This window comes from Ostrea edulis, chromosome 1, assembly GCF_947568905.1.
Source record: "Ostrea edulis chromosome 1, xbOstEdul1.1, whole genome shotgun sequence".
Classification (NCBI taxonomy): domain Eukaryota; kingdom Metazoa; phylum Mollusca; class Bivalvia; order Ostreida; family Ostreidae; genus Ostrea; species Ostrea edulis.
Genome location: NC_079164.1, coordinates 91,891,773 through 91,910,176, shown reverse-complemented (window position 1 = coordinate 91,910,176; position 18,404 = coordinate 91,891,773). Strand labels below are relative to the sequence as shown.

General features: G+C 34.7%; 1 protein-coding gene across 2 annotated transcripts in view; it reads left to right on the top strand.

The window, feature by feature from the left end:
* Positions 1–11,131, top strand: part of LOC125674346 (MLX-interacting protein-like) — a 45,172-nt gene extending 34,041 nt beyond the window's left edge. For both annotated transcript variants that reach the window (XM_048911487.2, XM_048911481.2), the window contains 9 exons: positions 4,379–4,506; positions 6,403–6,490; positions 6,649–6,869; positions 7,059–7,142; positions 7,345–7,432; positions 7,548–7,647; positions 7,900–8,023; positions 8,189–8,318; positions 8,823–11,131. In XM_048911487.2, coding sequence (XP_048767444.2) covers positions 4,379–4,506; positions 6,403–6,490; positions 6,649–6,869; positions 7,059–7,142; positions 7,345–7,432; positions 7,548–7,647; positions 7,900–8,023; positions 8,189–8,318; positions 8,823–8,938 — 1,079 coding nt within the window. In that variant the 3' untranslated portion in view covers positions 8,939–11,131. The remainder of the gene's footprint in view (positions 1–4,378; positions 4,507–6,402; positions 6,491–6,648; positions 6,870–7,058; positions 7,143–7,344; positions 7,433–7,547; positions 7,648–7,899; positions 8,024–8,188; positions 8,319–8,822) is intronic.
* Positions 11,132–18,404: the final 7,273 nt, after the last annotated feature.

Below are 18,404 nucleotides of genomic sequence, written 5' to 3'. Positions count from 1 at the left end.
AATGTTGAGGTACTGGCTGGGTTATATTGACAATCTGTATAATTTTGAGGTACTGGCTGGGTTATTATATTGACAATCGGTATAATGTTGAGGTACTGGCCGGGTTGTATTGACAATCTGTATAATGTTGAGGTACTCAGGCCGGGTTATGTCTGCTAGCTGTTTTGAAACTGTTTGATAAGAGTTGAATATATGTCGCACTTATATTTCTTAACCCATTAGATTTTATAGAATTGTATGTTAAGGAAACTTATTACCAAAAAAAGAAAGGATGCATTAATTAGTAAATATTTTTCTTCTTCGTTTGATTGTAATAAGTACAAATATAAAAAAATCCTAAAGAAAAAAGAAAAATAAGGGACTTGTAAATTTTCTATGATGTTCAAAAGTTGAAATACATTACCCCTCCCTATATATCTCTACTTAAAATTCTCTCACTGTTTCAGACTTTAATTGAGAAATCATGGGTATAAATTACATTCCATACTGTAAATTGTTTTCATTTTACTTATAAAAACATAAATTTAGTTTTCATTTTGTCATAATTTTTGAAAAAAGTTTGTTTGCACCAAGTTTTGTTAAATCTTGTACTTTCTGTACATATCTCTTCTCCCTATAAAGGCTTTCTGTAAATAAAGTGAATGTCTTGGATTTGCTTTGAGAGTTATAGTTTGAATAACCTTGAACTATATATATACACTATATAATGTAAATAGATGCTCAAACAATATAAATTATGAGGTGTGTTTTCATTTTAAATCATTTTCTGTTTATTAGTATTTTTGCATTTATATGCTAGTAATTTATATAAATGAAACATCAGAATTAAGTTGTGAAAGTTTCTAGTGCACCTGAACCCAAAGTTATAGTGAACATTGGTAAAGGAATATGTGATTAAATCCCTATTCCTGTTGGGATGGGTGGGTTGATGTAATGAAAATAATCAGAAATTGACAATTTGGAAAGGGGTGGGTGGGTTGCTTTCCAGTGGGGGTTGAGTTGACATCTCTATGCCTGTCCAACTCGGTTTTCTTCTGATGGACTTCTCCAAACAATTGAACAGTTTTGAGTAAAAAAGAATAAAAAAAATATCATGGGTTCATACTGAAGAATCATTTAAATTCATGGGGGCCAATTTTTGTGGATTGCTGAATTTTTACGGGTTCATGGGGACGTAATTTCGTGGATTTATATATTTGTAAGAAATATAACTTTGGAATGTTTGCTTTGTCTTTATTCGTTGAGGATATCAATGTAAATTCGTGGGTGAGGGGTACCAACGAATTCCATGAAAATTGAGCCACCACGAATTCTAATGATTCTACAGTATGAGAAAAATACTATAAAGACTAATTATATGACTACTTTCTCATGGCGAAGAGTACGATTAAATCATGACCCCGAGGCCAGAGCGGGGCTACATTTGGAGTATGTAGGGAACCTTATCATATGTTCCTTATGTAATGTCCGTAGTGTATAGAGTTTATTTGCTGACCCTTTTAAATGTTCAGTACACAATTTTAGCTCTAAATTTGATATAGAAAAGAATAGAAATAAGAATTATCAGAAAATACTTTGGACTGAGACTACAATTTTGTGAAGTTACTATGCAAGCATTCTTATTTAGTGTATATATAAATTCTCTTGTTCAGCCAAAGTGATAGGCTTGTGATTATACACTATATTGAGAATACTGCTACAAACAAGCTTAATAATTATCAGTATGTAACCTTCCTCAAGTTGTTTAAAATCCAGATTAAATATGGGAACGAGGCACTCAGCAGAGGGTTGTTTTTGTTAATGGTCCTCTTGATTTTAACTTCTCTGAGTCTCATAATTTTAACTTACCTGAGTTTTTTTTACTTTAACTTACCCATGGACTCAGTGAGCGTTTATGGTCATCTCAAAATTTTAACTTATCTGAGCCTTTTGACTTTAACTTACCTGAGCCATGGGCTCAAGTGAGCTTTTATGATAAAATTTGTTATCTGCATGGTGTCTGTTGTTTTTAAACTTTCCACTTTTTTATGCCCCCGAGATCGAAGATCGGGGGGCATATTGTTTTTGTCCTCTCTGTCATTCTGTAATTCTGTCTGAAACTTTAACCTTGCTAATAACTTTTGAACAGTAAGTGATAGAGCTTTGATATTTCACATGAGTATTTCTTGTGACAAGACCTTTCCATGGGTACCAACATTTTTGACCCCGTGACCTTAACCTTGGAGTTTGACCTACTTATTGAAAACTTTAACCTTGCTAATAACTTTTGAACAGTAAGTGATAGAGCTTTGATACTTCACATGAGTATTCCTTGTGACAATACCTTTCCGTGGGTACCAACATTTTTGACCTCGTGACCTTGACCTTGACCTACTTATTGAAAACTTTAACCTTGCTAATAACTTTTGAACAATAAGTGATAGAGCTTTGATATTTCACATGAGTATTTCTTGTGACAAGACCTTTCCATGGGTACCAACATTTTTGACCCCGTGACCTTGGAGTTTGACCTACTTATTGAAAACTTTAACCTTGCTAATAAGTTTTGAACAATAAGTGATAGAGGTTTGATATTCCACATGAGTATTCCTTGTGACAAGACCTTTCCGTGGGTATTGAACCTTTTGACCTTGACATTTGACCTACTTTTAATTTCTTTTTTACATTGGTCATAACTTCTAAATGGTAAATATTAGAGCTTTCATATTGTACATGATCATTTCTTTTGATAAGATCTTTCTACTGGTACCAAGATATTTGCCCTTGTGACCTTGTCCATCTTTGGAATTGGCCATTATTGGGGGCATTTGTGTTTCACAAACACATCTTGTTTTTGTTTCAAAGTTAATTCCAATTGAACTTGCCACAAAGCAGGTGAAGGAGAAAATTTTCTCAAGAACTAAGAAACCAGAAAAGCTGAAAATTTTAAAGAAATACATGTATTGCTTATACATTGAGTTTGTTCATACCATGACACCCTCACACCAGGACTAGGACAAGGGCACAGTAGTTTTAACATTGATTATAATTAGGAAAACTCTTTAATAATCATATTTTAAGAACCACATACATAGGTATGATTTGTTAAGGATTCTCATGTAGTATAGTTTCGGACTTTGTCATGTCAATTTCCTGGGGTCAGATTGGGGCTACAGAAGGGGGTTCAAAGATTAACATTGGTTACATATATAGGAACAATCTTCAAAGTCTTTTTATGAACCTGTAGTCAGTCTGAGAGAGGGGGGGGGGGGGGGGCTTATGGTTTTTGATCTGTTTGTCTGCAAAAACTTGAACCTTGGCCATAACTTTTGAATGGATATAGTAATAGGGCTTTCATATTTCACATTTGTATTCCTTTTGACAAAACTTTTCTTTTGGTACCAAAATTTTTGACACCATGACCTCTGAGCACAAAGGGTTTAAAGTTTGACATTGGTCATATCTTTTGAATTAAAGTCTTTCAAATATATGCCAGTTTACATAATTGTTAAATTGATATGCAAGTACATGTGTATCTGTACACTCCAGACCTCTTGGTGCTTTATGTGAGCAATGTGCCCTGTGGCCTATTGTTATCATCAAGTATTACTAACTCTGACTTGGTCAACGGAAAAGTTCTCAATTATGATTACTGGATGTTGTGTTGGTTTTTTTTTTTTTTTATCAATGTGTAAATGTGTTTAACAGTGTGATATTTTTGAAGCACATTTTGTTAGACACCTCAGAATTGCTCTAACAATATAATGATACAGATGATTATTGTAATGTGATATCATAATCTCATGATACATCTTTAATCTACATTGCTTTTGACAATATGTAGTGTAATGCACAATGAAGTTTAAAGTTCTATTTCCACCATGTTATTGTCAGTGCTCCAAGTTGTCAGTATTCTAGGTTGTTTAACAAAATAACACTGGAGTATGTAGTTCATATTCGTAAAATTATACATACAGTTCATGTACATGTAAAGATAAGCCCAAAATAAAATTTATGTGTTTCCTATATTTCATTCCCCAAATATTAGGTAGTGTAGGTAGGTAAAACATTTTATTTTATTGTAACATTTTATTTGAAATCTTAGTTTTTGATAAACTTTGAATACATGTCTATATTCATTACAATTGCTTTTCAAACATTTTGAAGATCAATACTCAATAGTCGAAATGTAAATCAGAGAAACTCGAACGCAAAATGAAAAACATTCTAGTTTATTCCAGATTTTTATTTCATTTATATATTTCATCAATAAAAAATATTTAGGGTCTGCAGCAAAAAATCAGGTAGAGTCCGGAAACACACATATATTTTATTTTGGCCCAACTGCATAAAGATATAAAACCATTCTCTGAATAAAATACTGTTTCTTTTTCACTAGGAACATATCCTGGGGCGATCATCAATGTTAAAAAAGAGACTGGGGGCGTGGCCACTTCTGGTCTAGTGACAATTCAAGGGCAACAACCCACCTCTACACCTTTGGTTGTCTCCTCTATTCCTTACAAAGTAAGTAGTTGTGCATAGTACTATGTAATGATGCATTGTTTTTCAGATGTTCTTGTTTTGAGTGTTTCTATCTTTGTCCAATGGCTTGGACATATACCGGTACACTTGTAGTGTGTCCTTCTGCCATGATTTAGTTCTCGTTTATTATACCCCCCGAACGAAGTTCTGGGGGGTATATAGGAATCACTCTGTCTGTCTGTCTGTCCGTCCGTCCGTCTGTCTGTGCAGATTCGTGTCCGGGCCATAACTTCTTTGTTCTTTGACTTAGGCATACCATATTTGGCACACAGGTAGATCACCATGAGACGATGTGTCATGTACCTTCATGACCTCTATATGACCTTGACCCTTGCCCTCAAGGTCAAAATTAAAGGTTTTTTTACAATGGATTCGTGTCCGGGCCATAACTTCTTTGTTCTTTGACATAGGCATACCATATTTGACACATGAGTGTATCACCAGGAGACGATGTGTCATGTACCTTCATGACCTCCATATGACCTTGACCCTTGACCTCAAGGTCAAAATTAAAGGTTTTTTTTACAATGGATTCGTGTCCGGGCCATAACTTCTTTGTTCTTTGACATAGGCATACCATATTTGACACATGAGTGTATCACCAGGAGACGATGTGTCATGTACCTTCATGACCTCCATATGACCTTGACCTCAAGGTCAAAATTAAAGGTTTTTACAATGGATTCATGTCCGGGCCATGACTTCTTTGTTCTTTGACATAGGCATATCATATTTGACAAATGAGTGTATCACCATGAGACGATGTGTCGAGTACCTTCATGACTTGTATATGACCTTGAACTTTGACCTCAAGGTCAAAATTGATTATAGGGTTTTGACATAGTCATACCATAAGACATGGGTGTATCACCATGAGACTATGTGTCATGTACATTCATGACCTCTTTATGACCTTGACCTTTGATCTCAAGGTCAAAATTATAGGTTTATGCCATGGATTTGTGTTTGGACTATATCTTCCATTTTCTTCTACAAATACATACCATATTTTTACACTCAGGAAAGAGGTAATTTATACCTATTAACAACACCCTTTGGGAGATTGGGGTAAGCGGGGGGTATTCTTAGTGAGCATTGCTCACAGTACATCTTGTTATCTCTGACACAGAAACATATATTCAACTAAAATTTGGTCTATTGATACATCGTGAGAATATCCAGGTCAAGTTCTTATTTGATTTTGGTTGAATAATTTTTGAAAGAGTTGTTGCACTTGGACCTAGAAAATTTCAAATAATTCAGTTTTTGCTCATTATCTCAGTCATTTTGAATTGAAATTCAGGATATAGATATGTCACGAAAATATACAAGATAAGCTACTATTTAGTTCAAGTCAGATAATATTTGGCAATGTCATGCCATTAGACTTAGAAAATTTCAACCAATTCAATTTCCACTCATTATCTCAATTATACATGGACCATTTGAATTGAAATTTGGGATATAGATATACCATGAAAATATACAGGTCAACTTCTTATTTGGGTCCAGTTGGTTTTGGCAAATTAAGTTATGGGCCTTTGATGGGGGCATTTATGTCACTTTGACACATCTTTATTGTTTAATGAAGTTTCTCTTAAATTTTTTTCTAAAGTGATAATTCTTTGTCACTCCAAAAGCTTGGGTTTGATTTTTGATATGAAATTCGTGGCCAATGATAGTGTTGTTACACTTGTACATATTCAAATGTGAAATATTTTTTGTTATGCTTTTGTAAATTCCTAGCTATTCCAATATCCACAGTTACATGCATCAGGCAAAGATGACACCCAATGAAAAAAAATGTATTGTGTATTTGACTACAGTACTGTAATGACAATGCATATAGTGTGATACTTAGTAGTCTGTTGTTTTTAGCTGACTGATGCCAGCATACTGTTGCAAACACAAAGTCCTGCTGTTGAAGTCACCAAAGAAACACTCATTAACTTCGTTTCGAATCCAGGTAAAGATTACATAATTTATATTCAGTGAACTGAAAAGTCCAGGTGCAAGCTATAGTTGAAGGTCAAAGTCAAATTTGCCATTATAGTAGGATTTTTCTACAATTGAGGATATGTATATGTAGTGTTTCATAAAATGATCTTTGCTTTTTCTTTTCAGTAACTTTACCTAATACGTCTGTAGAAGTGCCTAAATTTACCAATGTGACAACCATAACTCCAACAAAGATTGCTGCCCCCACCCTCTCCTCATCTCTTTCAGAGTCCATCACCCCAAGGAGGGCAAGCTATCCCCCCAATAGTCCTGGCACTGTGTTCTCTAATCCCACTAGTCCTTCTGATAGTCTGTCCATCAGGAGCCCCTCAGGAAACCAGTCAGGGGTAAGAAAAACTTGTCAAGACAGCGGAATTGTCAAGATTGTGTTGCTGAAGTAGTGTTATATGAAAGAAATCTTGTTGTCACTTTGACAAGGATTATGCTACGTGTTTGTCAATTATTTAGTTAGGTATTTAGATACGGATCTGGTACACTGGGTACATTTACATACATGATTTATTCATTGGATTTAGGATTCGGAGTCGGAGTTCAGAGGTGGAGAACACAGAAGGCTAAATCATACCTCAGCAGAACAGAAAAGAAGGTGTAATATCAAGGTGGGTTTTCTGCCAGTGGGATATTGGCTCTCATACCTTGCAGAAAAGCATATACAGTAACAAGTCATAATGTGCATTAAGAAAGACCCATGAATAATACCTATATTGTACAACATTTTCAGTTTATTTCAGAATAAATGTTATTATGTACCAGTGACTTGTAGATTTTGTTAATTGTAAGTATAATAAATCAAAATTTCAGACTGGATTTGACCTGCTTCACTCCCTCATCCCATCACTTAGTCAGAATCCTAATGCCAAAGTCAGCAAGGCAGCAATGCTCCAAAAAAGTAGGTTATGTTCTAATTTTAGTTTATTTAAACACGAGATTCTTGAGTTTTCGTAAAGTTAGAAAAGTTATGCCGGTAGTTGCTTTGTCACACAGATGCCTTGGGTCTTTTTTAGCTGCTGAATATTGTAAAAAGTTGAAAGCAGAGCGTACACAGATGCAGAATGAAGCAGAGATCCTTCGACAAGAAATAGACTCTCTCAATGTTCAAATAAGGTTAGTTTGGCAGAAACGTCACATTGAAGAGTAAAAACTTCCATTTAAAATGCAATCGTAGTGATGAGGTATTTGTCATTGATGGACTTCTATTCTAAACTCTCTATAGAAATTACATGAAAAATCAAATCAAATTTATAGCATGCTGTGAAATTTGTTTTTATTTTGACAAAGCAAATTGGCTACATACTGCATTATTTATGACTGCTGTATAAATGGGCATGATTTGACACAACATCTGTATTATTGCAGTCAATGCCAAGCCCAGCTCCCAGCTACCGGGGTTCCAGTCACGCGACAGAGAGTGGACCAGATGAAGGAGATGTTCCAGGAGTACGTCAAAAGCAGAACGCTAACAAACTGGAAGTTCTGGATCGTATCCTTTGCAGACAATCAAGTTTTTTCAATTAAGAGTTTAGAAATTTTCCCATTGTTTTTTAAAAATTTGCCCTATGGGGTTTACAACCTGTATGAGTGTAAACAACTTAGTGAATGAAGTGATTTTCAAGATGAGAAATGTTTCTCCTTGACATTGTTTTAGTTTTCCACCATCATTCAGGGTTTGTTTGACACCTATAACAGCATGGTGTCCACAGCTAGTATTGACGAGCTGTGCAGGACCTCTCTGGCATGGTTAGATCAACACTGCTCTCTCGTCATCCTAAGACCTGGTAAAAATTGAATTTTAGTTTGATGTAGATAACGAAAGTGAAGAATATCCTATCACACCAGTGATGAAATTATAAGATTTTGTTTTATGGAGGGTTGATGCACTAAACCAAAAATACTCTCAGTAAACCCAACCAAAATAAATGTAGGGTGGTGGTGCTTATTTACAAAACCTCATTTCTGAAAATAGTATGTTTAGCAGGCAAGAGTTGCCAACAGATTCACAGATTCAGACACACAACAGCAGAATTATCAACAGTTCCCCACACAGTACCTCACGACTATTAATTTGAGATCTAGGGGCTTTTAAATACTGTAATTCAGGGACATATCACTAACTGAGGCCTGTTGTATATCAGGCCTCCTTAAAACAAGAGCGGCGAAGTACATAATTGGATTTTGTAAAGACAAGAATCTATTGATACAAGTTGATCAACAGTATTTTGCCATTGTTAAAACTGATTCCTTTACAGCTGTGTTGAATGTTAAAACTGTTTCCTTTACAGCTGTGTTGAATGCTTTGCGCCAACTGAGCACCACTACCAGTATTCTCTCTGACCCGTCTCGCATGCCAGAACATGCTACCGAAGCAGTGCTGAAAACAGATAAGTCTGGTTCCTGACTGTTCACAAAGAGACAGATGGTGATTTAGAGCCGAAGCTGGTGTCCAGAACACACTGAATAAACCTCGGAAGTTTGGCGTCTTCAGCAACTAGGGCAGTCACGTCTGATGGTTGGTAAAGTTACCATGGAGACATTATGAAGATCCATAGACATTCGACAAAACATAGGGCAGCTTATATTAGTTTTCTTTTTACAGACTAAAGCAATACAAGTGTGAAAATACAATTGGTGGCACACTTTTGTACCTGTGCTTGAATTTACGAAATGAATTGTTTGGTTTGATGTGATTGATGTCAGCAAAGACGGCGTATAATATTTTAAGTGATGTTAACTTGTGATCCAGGATTTGAAGTTGATGATTTAGATACCATCAGGACTTTGCAGTGGTTATTTTAACCCATTGAATCGCATGATTAGAGGAAGTTTGTAGATATATATAGATGAAGCATTGATGGGAAAAAAGGACAAATAGTTTGTGAAATGATGCAGAGATATACCAGTGGAGTGGGAAAGAAGAAATCTAAAGAGTATTTGTTGCTTTCTCTTAGTGTTTAACAGAAAATGTGAACACTGCTATTGGAGTCAAATGATGTGATTTTTGTATTATAAAAGACGTATATGTAGGTAGATTACTGTTGATGTGTACTCATGCAGGAAACATTCATATATATATCTAATATAAATAAAAAATATGGCCAACATCTTGCTGATACTTGTAAATAGCAATCTGAGGATAATGTTATATATCTTTACCATAGACTGAATCATGAATCTAATTTCCAAAGTGTTTAAAACAGTGAAATATGTCCAAGTTTGTGAAGGCTTGAATATCAAGTTGACACAGTTTGTTGAGATATTCTAGTTTTAAACTAACATTAAATTCTTCCAACATTTTTCACCGTCTAAGTTTCCTCCCTTGTCTTTCAATGTTGAACATTGTTATACCGGTGTTACCTGGCAGTATTGACCCCCACTGAACACAAAAGGTAAAGAACTAAAATTGTTCATTGATGTCATATAAGCCAGTTTATATGCAGTATGTAATCTAATCATTGTCATTACTATATAAGTTAATGAGTAAACAAAACATTTCAGAAGGTGGAAGAAATTAAGCAACTGTTGATTGTTGAATATCTTTCTGAAGTTTATATACATATAGATGGACAAAATTGAATCCTGCTATGATCTTATATATGAACTAGATGGGTTTTTTTTTTTATCTACTGCATTAAATTCCATGCTGATTCTAAACAGATGTTGTGTTGTGATTAAGTAGTGAATATAATGATACATGCATTATAAAGTAGATTTTCTATAATTTTAAAAACAAACTGAAGCTACAAAACCTTTCCTCCTTGATGGACACAGTACGTGGTGTATATTCTACAGGACTGGTAAATTATACATAGGTAGCAAACTAAGTGATTGGATCAATGTCATTCTATGACATGAATGATTGAAAATATCATTTGAAGTGCTAGTCTTGTCAAAAAAAAAATCATCCCAAAATACTCATGGATATAAAGCTGAAAGGTGTGTCATGTTTTTATTACATTTAAAGAACCCATAAAAATTACAAAAATTTATATTATTTGCAAAGGGCTGAATCATTCTGATAACAAAAACCCACAAATATTGTTCATTATTATTTCCATTTGTAAGATTTATTTTCACCGAAGCACACATGTCCATTTTTCAATTTGACAAGAATAAACATTTATCTATCCGTGTCCCAACATTTGGTGAATTTCTGGGTAAATTACAACTATCTATCTGTTAATTAAAAAAAAACAAAAACATTTATTTTAAATATTCCATATTAAAGACAATATTCCTAAACTGACAATCTTGCAAAAATAAGTAATTTGATACTTGAAGGAATTTACAATGAGTGGGGTTAAAACTGAAAATTGGTTGTTGGTAAATGTAATGAGACCTTAACAGTTGATGAACTTTTCCCTACCTCTGTTGACACACACTATGCAATACAGACATTGGGTGAACCATTATCTGACAGGAATTTCTTGTGTTTCTCATCACATTGACTCAAATTTGCAAAATCACTAGAGAATGTTTGTAAGGGCAGCTTGTACAACTACTTTTCAATACAGAGTAGTATTTTGTGTGTTTTGAAATTGGATGAAGTACTCGTTTAATTTTTAAATTTGAAAATACATGAATATGTCTTGATGCCTACTATTAGTATTGTGTTTGTTTTCAATACTGTTATATACCGTAGTTATGACATTATAATATATATTATGTTGGCATGGAAATACCAGAAGATGATCAGTAAACAAAAAAGGAAAATTGTGGAGACCTTGTTCACAGTGATTGATACACGTGTCTGTAGATGTGTTCATGAAAGAGTGCAGGGTTAGACTAATGGTCACCAATCCTTCACCCTGTTGAGGACGGGATAAATAATTATGTTTATGAGTAATTTATACCAATCCTTCACCCTGTTGAGGACGGGATAAATAATTATGTTTATGAGTAATTTATACCAATCCTTCACCCTGTTGAGGACGGGATAAATAATTATGTTTCGAGTAATTTATACCAAATCTTCGATTTCGGGTCAGTCTTGTGGGCATTTCCATTACAGAGTGTTTTAATCTTGTCGCTCATAAGGGTAAATTTTCATGGTACAATTTAAACATGCTACAACTAGGATTCCATATTTGCTGGAAGAATGAATGGTGTTGTGCATTGAATGACTTTTCCAGGAATGTACACCAGCAAGTAATGAACTGCATGATTAATTAAGAATATGCTGTTACTCAGATGATTTACTCAGATGATTTAGCTGTTTTTATTCACTACAATTAGCTTAAATTGAGTGTTGCTCAATGTGTAGTACTAAGTGATTGTGCAGGGTAACTGTATGCTATAAATGTGATCTCAAATCTGTGATGTAATTTTGATGTAGTGAAGCAAGCAATGATGAATATATATTGTACATTTTACTTCAAGCTTTAACAATCAGCTGATATCCTCATGGTGAAGTGTATTCAAGTGTCATTTCATAATAAATTCAAAAAAAAAAAAATATTTGTATTTTAAATATTTGTTTCTGAGATTAAAGCTGTATGACCCGATGTCCATGTATTTTTTTTGTGTACATAATTACTTTAAAGCAGATTAATTACTTTATAAAGTTATTAACTTTCCCTTAATTACATGCTTGAAAACATCTGCATTTAAAAGAAAACAGTGCGAATATTATTTAGAACGTAAATATAGTGGCTACATATATAAATCATCCCATAATAGACGTCTATAAATAGACCCACGCGCGTCAGGGGAATCCCAACATGATGTATTAACTCGTACACAACTGTCTAGTTTTAAGGCTGAAAGAGCATAAAACAACGAATTATTAAGAGGTATTTGATATTTTTATTTCTATTAAATTATGGTACGGTACTGTTATAACAAAATACACAGCTTTACACAGATAATACCATCGATGATATGAAAGTTTGAACTGGTCACATGACTGTCACTTGAAATGGCAGAGTGATGCGGTTATTTGTAAACATCGATTTAAAATCAAGTTATTTGGGTTAAAACAGGTGAAATAATTTATGATATGTTGTACAGTCTCATAACTACATACGTGCGATGATTTAATAGCGTTTTTACGAGATGGAAAAAAATATTGTAATCCGGACCATACAGCTTTAAAGATCTTGGGTATATTGTATTTATTCTGTCTCTTTGTTTATCTGCATGCCTGCAACATCAAGCTTATAATAATTATCGTAACTTTTGAAACTTCATACTGATAAAAAAAAAGGTGAAAATAATGAACAGTGATCAATCTCGTATTCCTAACAAAGAGCATCGTAAACAGTGAGGTTATAATGGTTGTTTTTATTACAAGGTGTTTGTTTTGTGACATTGAATAGCAAACATGGCAAAAATGCCTGGAGTTGTAGAATTTTTTAGCTCTTCTGAGCCTAAGGCTCAAAGAGCTAATGCTATGGCCATTTGTGCGGTGTGCGTAAACTTTTTAGAAAAAGGGCTATAACTCAAGAACCCCTTGGCCGATTTTTTTCAAATTTGTTACAGGGTATCATTGGCCCAAGGGCTTTCATACATACTAAATAGAGGGATGTGACCCTTTAACAAGGGGAGATAATCAGGAAAATACAAACAAAAGTAGTGGTTGCTAAAAAATCTTCTCAAGAACCACAGGGCAGATTATCACCAAACTTACACATAAGGATGAGGATATGTTGGAGATTAAAAATTGTTCAAGGCATTACCCTGGGGTAAAGGGCGTGGTCTCAAGGTCACTTCAAAGTTGACCTAAATTAAAAAAAATTTTAAATTCCTTAAATCTTAGATATTTTAGTCATTATAAGGACTAGGATCATCAAATTTTGACAGTTGATGCATCTTAGGACCTTGTGTCAAGTTGTCTCAAAAGTAGGTCACGGTGACCTACTTTTTGAATTTTGCAGGTATTTATTTTAAAATTAATTTTGATGCATATCTTGGACACTTTGAAGCCTATGATCATCAAAACTTGTCAGTTGGTGGATCATGGGACCTTGAAATGCGTCAACTGAAAAATAGGTCACCGTGACCTACTTTCTGAATTTTATGGCTTATCATTTATAGATATATTTTAAGTTGTTATTTCAAATACTGAGAGGTTTAGAATCATCAAATCTTGTAAGTTGATGCATCTTGAGGCCTTGAAACATATTTATAAAAAAGTAGGTCACAGTGACCTACTTTTTGAATTTTGCAGATATTCAAATTTCACATTTTCAATTTTAGATGCATATTTTGGGCACTGTAAAACCTAGGATCATCAAACTTTGTCAGTTGATGCGTCTTCAGTCTTTGGTTTGTGTCGACCAAAAAGTAGGTCACCGTGACCTACTTTTGGTATTTGACAGCTAAATTACTATATTTCAGACACTATTTGACCTACAATCATCAAACTTTGTCAGTTGATGCATCTTGAGTCTTCGGAGTGTATCGACCAAAAAGTAGGTCACTGTGACTTACTTTTGGCATTTGACAGTTATATTTATATATTTCAGTCACTAATTGACCTACAATCATCAAACTTTGACAGTTGATGCATCTTGAGTCAACGGAGTGTGTCGACCAAAAAGTAGGTCACCTTGACCTACTTTTGGAATTTGACGGCTATATTTATATATTTCAGATACTATTTGACCTACAGTCATCAAACTTTGTCAGTTGATGGGTCTTGCATGTTCAAAGGGTTTCGACCAAAAAGTAGGTCGACTTGACCTACTTTTGGAATTGGACACCTATATTTATATATCTCAGATACTATTTGACCTAGTCATCAAACTTTGTCAGTTGATGCGTCTTGCATGTTCAAAGGGTGTTGACCAAAAAGTAGGTCACCTTGACCTACTTTTGGAATTGGACGGCTATATTTATATATTTCAGATATCATTTGACCTACAGTCATCAAACTTTGTCAGTTGTTGGGTCTTGCATGTTTGAAGGGTGTTGATGAAAAAGTAGGTCACCTTGACCTACTTTTGGAATTTGACGGCTATATCTATATATTTCAGATACTATTTGACTTACCGTCATCAAACTTTGTCAGTTGATGGGTCTTGCATGTTCGGAGTTCGCTGACCAAAAAGTAGGTCACCATGACCTACGATTGGAATTTGACAGCTATATTTCAATATTCAGATACTAATTGGCTTAAAATCATCAAACTTTGTCAGTTGATATTTCTTGGGTTCTCAAAATGTGTAAACCAAAAAGTAGGTCACATTGACCTACTTTTTTTGAATTCTTAGGATTTAACTAAAGATTTAGAATACTAAGAGGCTAAGAATAGAAATGGTGGGGTTGTACAATTTATCAGAAGAGCGATTCTAGGCCCTTGGGCCTCTTGTTTTATATAAGATAGTATCGGCCATCATCAAGCTATGATATACTTTTTTTTAGTAACATATAATAAAGGAAAGTCAGCAATGTATTACTTGGTCTTTTGAATTACTTTCAATTCAGGGTAGCTTATTTGATATATGGGTTAACCTATAAATCTGGAATTGTAGATTTGAATCTTGCAGAATTTAGATATTTTGATGTAACAATAAAATGTACTTTTGTATTATGAAAAATCTATCAGGTCAATATTATACGAATGTTACACTTTCTTTTCTTACGGATTTCTTTTGTTTGCGTACCACCTTTTAAATGACATCCATATTTTGAGAAGCAAAATCCTTGCAATGTGCACATCTTCAAGTTGTTTACAAAGGCCTTTAAAACTGAGAGGAGTTAAAAGGACAATTCTCTAAAGTTTAAAGAAAATCAAAATTCATGCCTCATGCACATTTTCAATAACCACACAACACTCTGTAAAATAAGAAGGTCCTCGATTGTTGGATGGATAGATCATAATATTCTCTGCAATATATCCTCAAAACTGACTTGGTTCAACAATATTTTCTCAAAAATTGAAGAAAATTAAAATCCTTGCCATATGACCCAATGTAAATAAAATACTGGGAGAAGTGGGACATATTATGTACTCTATGTAATACATCCTCAAAACTGACTTAGTTCAACATGAAATTTTCTCAAAATTTGAAGAAAATAAAATCCTTGCCACATGCACATTTTCAAAATGACCTCGCATGAAAACTGCAAGAGGAGTTTGCCGGACAAATTATGTACCCTCTATTTCAAATAAAGGGGCAAAACTCCTGCAAAAGAAGTCTAAATGGATCAAAATTGCAACATGATTAAGAGTGACCCACAAAGAAGCTAAACAGTAAGTTTCAGCTTGATATGCAACAGAGAAATGAAAATAAAGAAAACCCCAAATGGACGGACGTGTACAGACATTGCAGTACCATAATATGTCCCATCTACAAACAGCTCAAATATAGACCCTAGGAAACACCAGAGGTAGGATCAGGTATCTGACCAGTCACACCTGCTTTAAGCCCTCTGTCTTGACTATTGGTTGTAATCCGTAGTCAAAATCAGTATGAAAAGATCGACTTAACAGTTTGTATGAAATGCAGACATCTGACCCAACGACAGGCTGTATTTGCAAACAAGATCATTATAACAACCCAAAAAAAATTTGTGACCCACTTCACTCTCACATATCTAATCATGTGGAAGATAATAACAGCATATGCAGGTTGTCATAATGGAATATTCCTTCATAAATAACAGCATATGCAGGTTGTCATAATGGAATATTCCTTCATAAATAACAGCATATGCAGGTTGTCATAATGGAATATTCCTTCATAAATAAGGGAAATTGACAATGGAGAAGCTGAAGTTGTCTAAATTGAGTAAAACATCCAAATACAAAACGGATATGAAATACTTTGATGTCTTTTAAGTTCACCGAGATAAATTGGGTCGACACATATAGTCACAGTATGTTATGCAGTATATTACGTCTTGAAAAAGACCTTCACTAATACTTTTCAGCTTAGCTTGAAAGGTCAAGTCTAATTTAGTTGGAGTTATTGCCCTCTGTCATAATTTTTGATGTCCTTTTCATTATCCATTTGTCAATGTAATGTTACAGACAACTGTTGTATATAAAATGATTGTATGAAAAAATGAGATATTCTCTTAAAATCTTTACTGAGAAAACAGTAAAATTTCTGCAATTTAAGACTTTTTGAAAACAAAATCCCCAAAGTTATTTACAACTTCATCAGCACTGCCCTGACCATTCTTACCAAAGCATCACAAAACCTACCGATGCCAGCAAGATTCATTGCACGGTGAAAGATGTTCCTGATGTCAAAACTCTTGTCTTTGAAAATACGAAATAAAGAAGATATTGTGCATTTCCTTATCTCCTCTATCTGATCAGTGTAATGGATATCACCTCATGTATTTATGATAGAACTGTTCAAGAGATATTTTTAAATTTCTAGACAAGCAAAGCCTGATTAGGGAAGAGAAATATCTAAAGGGGGGGGGGGGGGGGGGGTTACTGATAAAATGTGTGCCTACATCAGAATTCAAATGCAAGATTGAAACTCAATTCTCAGTTGCAAAACAGTAGCTCTTCGAGAATTTTAATAGCCCAAAAACTTTCCCAGAGAGCTACATTTCTGTAGCTAAAACTTTCTCAGAGAGCTACAGTTCTGCAACCGCAAATTTTCCCAGAGAGCTACAGTTCTGCAGCTAAAACTTTCCCAGAGAGCTACAGTTCTGCAGTTAAAACTTTCCCCAAAGAGAGCTACAGTTCTGCAGCTAAAACTTTCTCAGAGAGCTACAGTTCTGCAGCTAAAACTTTCCCAGAGAGCTACAGTTCTGCAGTTAAAACTTTCCCCAAAGAGAGCTACAGTTCTGCAGCTAAAACTTTCTCAGAGAGCTACAGTTTTGCAGCTAAAACTTTCCCAGAGAGCTACAGTTCTGCAGCTAAAACTTTCCCAGAGAGCTACAGTTCTGCAACTAAAAGAGAGCTACAGTTCTGCAGCCAAAACTTTCTCAGAGAGCTACAGTTCTACAACTAAAACTTTCCCAGAGCTACAGTTCTGTAGCTAAAACTTTCCCAGAGAGCTACAGTTCTGTAGCTAAAACTTTCCCAGAGAGCTACAGTTCTGCAGCTAAAACTTTCCTATAGAGCTACAGTTCTGTAGCTAAAACTTTCTCAGAGAGCTACAGTTCTACAACTAAAACTTTCCCAGAGAGCTACAGTTCTGCAGCTAAAGCTTTCTCAGAGAGTTACAGTTCTGCAACTGCAAATTTTCCCAGAGAGCTACAGTTCTGCAGCTAAAACTTTCCCAAAAAGCTACAGTTCTGCAATTAAAACTCTCCCCAGAGAGCTACAGTTCTGCAGCTTAAACTTTCTCAGAGAGCTACAGTTCTGCAGCTAAAACTTTCCCAGAGAGCTACAGTTCTACAACTGAAACTTTCTCAGAGAGCTACAGTTCTGCAACTACCACTAGACTGCATATGATTCACAACTGTCTTCAGTTTCATTTTGGGTAATATAAATAGAATCGTCTTTTTTGGATTGGAAATTTATAGCAGTTTGTCACTTTTAAAGCATTTTTATGCGAGGTAACATTCAACAAGAATACTGATGATGCCATTTTGTGCTAGTGTACTATATATGAGGAGATTCAGATACTATATTTCAGCATTTTCCCATCCATAAATGGCTATATTCCCCATAAAAAATGTACCAATTTTCAATGTAATCATGATTTATCCCTTATGTTTTCATGCTGGAAAAGGTCTATTTATACTCTCCACAATGAAGTTTAAGGGAATATACAAGAATCACAATGTCCATCCCATAATTTTTCTCCAGGCCATGACTTTGTAATGGAGAGACATTAATCAAAAGTTCATCATTGGCAAAAGGTTGCTTATGACCACATGGTGTTCTGACCAAGTCATTTTGGCCAAGGTAATGGCCATAACTTTGTAATGGAGAAACATTAGAGGCTCATGAA